Below are 8,997 nucleotides of genomic sequence, written 5' to 3' on the forward strand. Positions count from 1 at the left end.
CGAAAGCACCTAGAACGGTCTGTACGGCCCACTCCAGTTCAACGGACAGAAGCCGTCGCATGCAGACGGTGTAGAGCATAGTCAACGTTCGGGACATTGTCCCTTACTCTGGTTTTCTTCCATGGCAAGGCCACTGGAGGGCTTCATCAGAGAGCGGCGCGGGGCGTTAGGGTGCTCTATGTAGAGATAGAAACCGAGAGAATAGCACCCTAGTTTCAGTACGAGCCGTGCACATGCCCGCAGATAGAAATCGACGCGTCGTGTCGCGACCACCACCGAGCACATACACTAAGTCCCGCGCATGCACTTTAGTTGTCTACGTAGGACACGTCAGAGCAGGAAATCAGGGCCCGCAACGGATGTGACAGAACATACCGCGCTCGTCATCACGTTTGAGGTATGTGCCACGCAGCGTGCTGAGAGTGGCGAGTGGCTACAGCATAGCTACCATGATCAGAATTCGAGGTATAAAGCAAAAAATAATATGTGCGCACGGCTATGTACAGAACGTTGAGTTAGACAAGTGTCATACAAGGAGTAGGTCGAATGCCTGACTAGCTCTTCCCGTTATTCATCGAGATGGCTCATCTTTGAGACGCACTTCCTATTCATCACCAAGACCGACGGAGAGGTGGTCGCTCTGCTTGAAGCCCTTCGCCACGTACGCAGCGGAGAGATAGTCGCTCTCCGTGTCCTGGTAGGCGTTGAGACTCTGCCTGCCGTACATACGCTCATCATAAAGCTCCTCTTCTTCCTCTGCACTGGGAGTGGCGAGCAGAGAAGCGCCTGCAGAAGGCCGGTACGGGTTGGACACGGTAGTAGCGCGAAGCCTAGACGGGTTCGCAGCGAGATTGCCTGCGATCGCGGCTTGGGCCTGATTGCGTAGCTCCGAGATGGTAGCAGCGGGCGGGTGGCGGAGGGTCTCGTCAAGACCCAGATAGTCCAGCGTGTGGACATCGAAATCATCTGCGCCGGAGTCCATGGACGTCACTGAGCGCAGATCGTCCAGCACGGGCATACCACCGTTGCGGCTGGGCATCCAGGTCGACGAAAAGAGGGACGAGCCGAACGCGTTGGAGAGACCGCCCGAGGGGAGGGTGAGTGAGCCAGAGCGGAGGCGGCTGTCCCGCTCAGTCAATGCAGAGGAAGCAGCTGAAGAAGCGACCGAGGCCGAGTGACGTAAACCAGGTCGCACGGGGGCCGTCGACGCGGGCGGTGCGAAGCTCTGTCGCTGGAGCTGCTCCTGAAACGAGCCCGTCGACGCAGTGGCAGCTGCCGCTGCTGTCGAGCTGCTCAGCGTGCTCGATGCCGCGGCGAAGCGCTGAGCTGCGAGCTGGACATTGGAGGGCAAGGTCCCCGCCCTCGCCCTCCGGAAGCCCGCGGGGTAGTTGGTCGGCGGCAGGTCACCGTTGTCGCCTGGGGAGTTCATAGACGAAGATAGGTCGTTATTAGGAGGAGAGCCGCCGGAAGCCAAGGCGCGCAGCGCGGGGGGCCTGTGTCGAGCACCTATCCCCTGTTCTGCCTCGAGCTCCCTCGCTCTGAAAAAGACTGTCAGACGGCGGCGAAGGCCAGAATATGCACCGCGACACCTTTTGGCGGACGCAGCTGAGGGCGCCGACCTTCAACTCAATCAGTACCCTTTTGGTGGCCTCTACGTAGCTCGGGCGCTGGGTAGGGTCAACGAAGGGGCTCGTCAAGATCTTGTGGACAACGGCAACACCGTTAACCTGATCGCCCAGCACGTCGGTAAGGACGTGATCGCCCGGCGACGAGAAGAGGGCCTCGACGATCTGCGTAGACGCCTCGGGCTCGACCTTCTGGTTGACGATCCTGAGCACTGTGAGCGATGCGAGTTTGTGGGTGCATAGGTGCGAGAGGTGCGGCGTGAATCGAGGCGCGAGCAAGTTATACCTCGACGGGAAGTTCGACGTGTCCAGCAGCCACGTCAGGAGCAGCGCGTCGTTCGGGTTTGTCGCCAACGGGATCGAGTTCAGGATGATCGCAGTAGCGATGCGGCGCTGCTGGCTGACAGTGATGTTGCTGCTCTCGAGGCAGGCACGCATGCTACGAGCTCCGAAGCGGCCTTGAGCGATCTCCCAGAGACGGTCGGCCATCGCGTCGAACAAGAAATCGGTGGCGGGTGCACCGAAGCGCAGACACATCTACCCGGCTATCAGTATGCATCCCCATACACACGTACTCTCACACTTACTGCACGACGTAGTTACCGAACTGGTCCAACAAGAGCGGCGGGACGTAGGGCCTCAAGTTCTGCGTGACGAGAGCCACTTCGTCTGCAGTCTGCACGCACTCGATGATCTTCTGCGCAGCCCACGTGCCGTTTTTGTGGATACCGATCATAGCGAGGTGCCGGCTGAGGCGCTCGAGCATGGCAAGGCGAGGCGTTGGAGAGCACTTCTCGAAAAGCTTTTGCACGACGTAGAGGCACTTGTCAGATCGATGGCGGACATCCGAAGGGAGACATAACGTGTTACCAAGCCAGTCGGACGCGAGGTCAACAATCTCCCCGTCGAGGAAGTCGGCCGCGGTATTGTCAACTTCTTCGGTGGAGATCGTGCTCGTGTCGAGCCTCTTGCGGAGCTCACGCAGCTTCGACGCATCCCACCGTCTGTTGTGAGGCCTCTCAGACACCAGCGGGATCGTCGTGTAGTACATCATCGGAGGGCGGAACTCTGCTAGTACGTCAGTGCTGGATCACTAAGTCGATCCCAGTAAGCTCACCTGCAAGGGCCTGAACGTCAGCCTCAGCATCAGGACTTCCACCACTGAGCTCCTTCATGACCATCTGCTGCTCCGTAACCGCCGTAGTCCAACCCGCAGGCTTGCCAGCCGAGTCGAACATGCCAGCATGCGCCCCAGAGGCGATCATGCTCAGTGACAGGTTCGAGCGGTAGTTCTCTACCTCACCGCTGAGGACCTGTTGGTCGACGGGAATAGTGGTCGCGCCCTTGATGTTGCGCAGCGCGTGTATTGTCGCGCCGACGCTCAGATCGCCGACGCCCTGGACGTTGAGGCCGTTGCCCTCGTCTTGTCCGCCGGTGCCCTCTGAACCGTTCTTGACGGGCACCTTGGCGAAGTCGATGCGGATAGCGCCGACGTCGCTGCCCAGGCCGTCGCGGCCGTTGAGAGCCTTGCGAGCGCGAACTGCATCGTCAAGACGCTCGAAGTTGACTGGGGCACCAACATCAACCTCCCGAACAACCTCATGTACACAGACGACAGACGAAACCTTACTGAAGCCACAGTTCTTGTGCGTGAGAACCCTCGCAGACTCGATGGGGCCGTACGGGCTGAACACGCTAAGAATGGTCGCGGGCGTAGTCGTCGATGGAATCGACCCGATCCAGAGCGCTCTTGTTGGGGTAGACTGCAGCTGCGCATCCATGCCCGCCAGCCCGACGTTGTTACCCGTCGCTTTACCAAGCCCGCCACCAGGCGAGGTCGCCGACGGGCTGTTCATGTTCGTGACTTTCGCGGGAGCGACCGGCGCGCTATCAGCCTTTCCGAAGCCAATGCGGACGGTCTGCCCGTTCGGCATGCCAACGTCTCCGCCCAGGCGGTTCAGGACGTCCTCCTTGGCGCGGATCGCGTCCGCCTGGTCGACAAAGTTCACGAAGCCACATTCCTAATGCGAGAATGTCAGCGCGGTGGGAACGGGAAATGAATGGACACGACACGGACCTTCTCAGGCAGCAACCTGAGCGACTCGATGGCACCGTACGGGGCGAACACGTGGATGAGCTGTTCGCTGGTGACGGAGCTATCGAGGTTCCCGATCCAGAGGGAGCGGGTCGGCGTTTGCATCTGGGAAGACCCCTCCGACTTCGGTGACGTAGCGCGGTTCTGGTTCGTCGACGGAGCGGCGAGGTACGAGTTGCTTTTGGAGAGTTCGTCGTTGAAGAAATGGACCGAAGGAGAACCACCACCCGAGTATTAGCCTTGTCAGCACGAGGATACCGCCCAGGCTCGTCTGGATGGACAGATCGTTGTACGCCTGTGCTTCAGCCGCAGCCTGACGACGGGCCTGCAGCGCTCGCGTCGTGTCGTCAAGGTTTCCAACCGATATAGCACGGGGACGTGAGCCAACCCGCGATCTTGTGAGCAGGCGTGTCGCTCGGGATTAAACTCGCACTTTGCCGGTACGCGATTCTCGAACTGCGTGACCAGTTGCCAGTACTGGGAGGTTAGTCAACAATATGCAAGGATCGCGGCTAAGACAGGACTCACCTATGTAAGAGGCGTTGTGGCCGTCAACATGACCTCATGGCAAGCGTCACTCCGGTTAGGTCGTATCCTTTCTGCGCTTCCTGACCGGTCTCTTTCCCCGCCTCTACGGATTTCAAGGCGCCTTGAAACGAGGTCACTTCAAATTTAGCAGACTTCGCTGGGGCGCCGTACAGTTCCGACGTTCTGTTGAGTATCGTGGAATCTGAACAGCAGTCATCACTCAGTGGTACGTCATATAAAAGGCAGACAGGCACATACAGTGCCGGGTCTTGCGTGATACAAACGGTCTGCGAAGGCGTTTAAGGAGGCCGTCTGTCGTGATATCAATAGTCGGCGAATGTGTGCAGACAGGCCTGAGAGTCACGAGGCGCTGGCGAGCGCGTTCTGTGAGGATGTCTTCGTGTGCACGGCACACGCCGGCCGCGTACCAGATCACTTGAATCGAGGCGGGTCATCCAACGGTAGTGTCGTATAAGAATTATGGAGTAACTGGCACGCAGGCTTCATATGGCAGGAAACTCTGAGGAGAACCAAGGGAGGGTATAGGCTGTATAAGAACGAAAGGACTTCATAATGGCCGTGGCGAGGTGAGTCATGTGCCAGATCTCACTCAGAGCACCTGAGGTCACTTGGAGGTCACGGTATACTTATGCTTCCGAGGACCGACTTGTCTGACCAATGTCTGACCTCTCCGTTTCGCACTGCAGAGCTCTTTTCTTACTGTAACTGCAATCACTCACTCGACTGTTCATGCCCACGACCGTTGCGCGACAAGATACACTCATTGGTCCCTCCTAGACGTACCTGACGATGCTATGCAATTTGCGCCGCCGAGCGACAGAACCATGCGACCCGCTCAAGGGACGTCCAGTGGAGCCAGGAGGAAGTCTGGCGAGCGGAGCGTGAAGGACGAGACGAGCGGGACGGAACTCCGAGAGATGCACCGACGGATGGGGGTAAGTACCTCCAAGGGGCGCGCAGGGAATGGTGAGAGGGGCTGATGAAAGAGAAGGTGAGTACGCGGGAGGACGAGCCAGAGCGGCATCGATTACCTGAGACATGAGAGATTTGGACAGGATGCTGCTGTCCCACCGCAGGACTTCCAGTTGCCACCCATTCACCCCGGGCTTCAGCGCCGTGGTCCATCAGCGTGTCGATGATTCGATCGACCATGCTGCGCTCACTGGCGAGTCATCGCCTCGGTGCAAGAAGCCTGAGGTTGACGATCAATGTTTCCCGTACGTTGAGTCTGCCACTCACATTGATCGAGACACTGACTGTATGCGCCTAGTGGTTTTACTTCCGAGCAGGCCGAGGCCGAGCGTCGTCATCCCCACCGGCCCCAACATGTTCCTCGGTCGCTCCGCGTTGCTCGTCGGTCAGGACGACCACACCGTCAACCATCTGCCGAACATCCTCCCCCACATCAGCTCTATGGTCACAGCTTCAACGCTACCTTGGTGCTCTTGATTGGCGGTATCTCCATTCGCCATCCCACCACGTCACCCTGACCGTCGGTGCTCAGCAGCTCGCCAAGCACCAGGCTATCGTCACTCGTATCACTGCGATTGAGCGGCTCGCCGCCGTGACCATTCTGAGCTCAGACAAGTCGGGTACGCTCACGACCAACAAGCTCATTATGGACCGCCGCCGGCGACACGATCCAGATCTACGCTGAGGATGACATCCTCAAGGCGAGGTGTCGGTCGGGCACCTTAAACCGAGCTCACGAATAACAAGAGCGAGGCGCAGGAACCCAACCTAGGAGTTCGCACCGCGAGGCCTATGTGCGCCCGCCAACGCTTACGAGGAGGTGGCGGGCGATGACTTTGAGGCTGAGGGTATATTGGTTTCGGAGCCATCGGCCTCATTCCCCTCGTCGACCCTCCTCGTACGGACAACAAGCCGACCGCTCGACGACACCATCGCCCTCCGCGGATGGTCACCTGACACCAGCTCGGCAAGAAGTGCAGCACTGACCTAGTTGCGCGTTCCCCGCAGTCTGTCACGCCGACGTCGGATGGCAATTGCTTGTGTGCTGATCTTGGTCAAGCCTGCTCGAGTCAGCAGATGTCTCACGAGTGGCCGGTGGCACTGATCATGTACAGAAAATCAGGATACATTAGAGCCTACGGTGTGTTCGTGGAGCGGAGGGTGTGTACTAGTACAGGAGATGGACTTCGTGACAAATTCGGAGTATAATTCATGTGGCGTCTGGACGGGTGGTGTCTGTATTACCCGCCTGTATGCATCGCCATGTGTCCTGAAGACGTCTGAGCCTCTGAGCAATTGTTTCGTCAAATCTGAGGGCTCACCAACGGATCATCTAATCGGTACCTGCGTTCGGCTGAACAGGCCTCTCAGGGTCGAAGCGTCCGGTCACCACCACCTGACGAGACAGGTCGTATAATTTCGCCGTCCTATAACATGATCAATCGGTGTCATTCATACGTGTGAGAAATATCAGACATACTCGATGATGTGGTCAGCGTGCTTGAGATTGATCTTGTCTGGGAGCGGGCTCAGCCACTTCATCTTGAATGGGTCGCATCCCTGCAGTAGAGATGGGGCGTAGCAATTCGTTGGAAGGTTGATGACCGCAGGGCGAGTGGTGACCTGTTGACTAGCCACCCGATAGTGAGGCCAGCCACCCTGGGAAGCCTGGAAGCCGCCTCTGTAGCGTGTCCACAGGTGAAGCGAATCGAGGGTCCGCAGCCATACTTGGAGTTCTGGAGACCGCCAAGCCTTGGAACGTATAAAATACGTCGGTTCTCCTCTGCCGACAGCATGGTCGGACTCATCAGTACTCATACCATGAACACCGAGCGCGTCAATGAGCTCCGTGTCCATTGGAGCAAGTAGGGAGACGGCGATATTGCGACGCCTCGTGAACAGCTGTATAGGACGATAGATCTATAACATGGACAACGAATGTATTCGCGATCACTTACCTGCCGCTTCCGCTCTTGTCGCCTGTGCAGCTTCTGCTCGTACTGAGTCTCCTGTTCACTCATGGCCTGACCTTTAAGCTGCCGGCGCAGGGTCTCTGTGTGCCTCATCCAAGCTTCTATCACTTGCTCCTCCGATTTTTCAAACCGGGGGTATCGCGCCCTGAAGTCGACCGTGAAGACTCTTGCTGCGGATAGATTCCAGGCAGACGAAGGTCGTGCGTGTATGTCGTAGGAGAACCTCTCTGCGGTGCAGCACTCGCGACCACTAGTCGGATCAAAGGCTGCTATCTGTTCCGCCGATGGTATGTTGACGAACGGAGACTTCTTGTTCTGACGCGCCATCAGTCGGAGAGCATGAACGGCGAGGGTTTGCTAGTAGCTGTCAGTGAGGACCAGCGTCATCGTTGAGCTCCAATCCTCTCACCTTGAACGCTTTGTCTTCCGGAGACTTCTTCGGCCGCTCGCGGTGATTAATTGGCAAGCGAGACTTGTTATCTACGTCCATCTCGTCGTCAGCCGTGTCCCCTGGGCCATCGTCTTCGTCTCCAGATCCTTTGGCCGCGGGCCCTTTGGACGACGAAGCGTCGGCTGCATCCCCACGACGCGACGTCGATGCAATGGACCCGGAAGCCTGAGCAGATGAAACAGCATTTGCCGTAGACACCACGGACCGTATAGCAGTTTCCATCGATAGTTGCAACGACGATGCGATGGTAGCTGCGAGCTCCGCCATCTTGGTGTCGAAACTGTGCTGCATGCTTTGCTCAATCACGACGAGATCGCGCCGCGTAAGGGGAGTCAAATCGACGAGAGAATGGCTCGACGATGTAGTGACAGCCTAGGTGCGATAACGTGTGCGATAAGGTCAGAGCAGCGTCGATATGGGAGGTATATCTTACGTTGTGCGTTTGACCCGAGGGCACACTTGAGACTCCTGGAGGAGTCTGCCCCTTTCGCGCGCTGGAAGGTCTACGTGGTTCTTGCCACTCTGTCGAAGGAATTTGATGCTCAGACACAGGTTCGGCCGGCCCGGGTAGCTTTCTCGCATTGGTCGCAGGAGAGCCTGTCTGTGCGGTCGTCGGCGTCCTCGTCACGCGCGTGTGTTTGCTATTGTCGAATCGTTCAAAGGGGCGACGAGACGCCTGCTTAAAAATGAAATCGAAGAGAAACACCTATGTTGTACCGATACGCACTGTGTGTGAGACTTCCTGGTGAGCAGTAGATGGCTTGGTCGCGGTTTGCACCTGAGATGGTTTAGATATAACGAGTCATACAGTAATAACAAAAGTACACACATTCGATTTGACTTGCAGAGAGGTCATTTCTTCTGGGTCGCGACGGCGCCGTTTCTCATTCCGCTGCTCGACTAGCGTGAAACTGTCCTCGTCGGGCGAGTCCTCGCCGATATGTTGACGCCTCTTTCCTTTATCAGGGCGAGGTGGACGTTCAGTTGAGGTCGAGCTAGCGCCATCTGAAGCCGAATCGTCCATGGATACATCGACGTCTGGAGATGGCTGAGACTGAGACTGATAAGCCGTCTATGCTCTGAACCGAACCGTCGTTGATGAACTTACGCTGCCGACATGCTGAGCAAGACTACCACCGCCCGAGAGCGCTTTCGACTGAGATGGTATAGAAGCGAGGAATTCGGAACTCTTGTTGCTATGATCCTATGAACGGGTCACTGAGCAATTGCGTAATAGATCAGGCAACAGCTTACCTGTGCCTGTCCGTATTCGTTCAGACTTGCGTGGAATGTTAGCACAACGCGCATTTGGTCAGGAACTGATGCTCACCT

General features: G+C 57.4%; 3 protein-coding genes across 3 annotated transcripts; 1 reads left to right on the forward strand and 2 right to left on the reverse strand.

Moving 5' to 3' along the window:
- Positions 1-604: 604 nt before the first annotated feature.
- On the reverse strand, positions 605-3,825 carry B0H18DRAFT_1126348 (uncharacterized protein; the record flags this gene model as incomplete). The annotated part of the gene is made up of 5 exons (XM_048035148.1): positions 605-1,538; positions 1,582-2,162; positions 2,218-2,693; positions 2,743-3,646; positions 3,703-3,825. 5 exons carry the CDS (start codon positions 3,823-3,825, stop codon positions 605-607), a joined length of 3,018 nt encoding a protein of 1,005 aa, XP_047885962.1.
- Positions 3,826-5,133: 1,308 nt separating this feature from the next.
- Positions 5,134-5,895, forward strand: B0H18DRAFT_177629 (uncharacterized protein). Its single transcript, XM_048036986.1, has 2 exons — positions 5,134-5,260; positions 5,315-5,895. The coding sequence occupies exons 1-2, from the start codon at positions 5,233-5,235 to the stop codon at positions 5,716-5,718; spliced, it is 432 nt and encodes a 143-aa protein (XP_047885963.1). The 5' UTR covers positions 5,134-5,232; the 3' UTR covers positions 5,719-5,895.
- Positions 5,896-6,320: 425 nt separating this feature from the next.
- B0H18DRAFT_177672 (uncharacterized protein) lies at positions 6,321-7,868 on the reverse strand. Its single transcript, XM_048036987.1, has 5 exons — positions 7,624-7,868; positions 7,200-7,571; positions 6,722-7,143; positions 6,564-6,668; positions 6,321-6,511 (listed from the first exon to the last, which is right to left on the reverse strand). The coding sequence occupies exons 1-4, from the start codon at positions 7,702-7,704 to the stop codon at positions 6,575-6,577; spliced, it is 969 nt and encodes a 322-aa protein (XP_047885964.1). The 5' UTR covers positions 7,705-7,868; the 3' UTR covers positions 6,321-6,511; positions 6,564-6,574.
- Between the last annotated feature and the right edge of the window lie 1,129 nt (positions 7,869-8,997).

The sequence above is a fragment of the Fomitopsis serialis genome (genome assembly GCF_022376445.1).
Source record: "Fomitopsis serialis strain Sig1Antser10 chromosome Unknown B0H18scaffold_193, whole genome shotgun sequence".
Taxonomy (NCBI): Eukaryota; Fungi; Basidiomycota; class Agaricomycetes; order Polyporales; family Fomitopsidaceae; genus Fomitopsis; species Fomitopsis serialis.

What these genes read in the sequence shown, in the direction of transcription:
- B0H18DRAFT_177629 (XM_048036986.1), top strand. Translation starts at nt 5,233, where the DNA reads ATGGTGAGAGGGGCTGATGAAAGAGAAG. An exon ending in AGGGGCTGATGAAAGAGAAG is followed by an intron (nt 5,261 to 5,314) that starts GTGAGTACGCGG and finishes GAGACATGAGAG; the next exon opens with ATTTGGACAGGATGCTGCTG.
- B0H18DRAFT_177672 (XM_048036987.1), bottom strand. Translation starts at nt 7,704, where the DNA reads ATGGACGTAGATAACAAGTCTCGCTTGCCAATTAATCACCGCGAGCGG. An exon ending in CGGAAGACAAAGCGTTCAAG is followed by an intron (nt 7,572 to 7,623) that starts GTGAGAGGATTG and finishes GACAGCTACTAG; the next exon opens with CAAACCCTCGCCGTTCATGC. An exon ending in CACGCTGACCACATCATCGA is followed by an intron (nt 6,669 to 6,721) that starts GTATGTCTGATA and finishes ATCATGTTATAG; the next exon opens with GACGGCGAAATTATACGACC.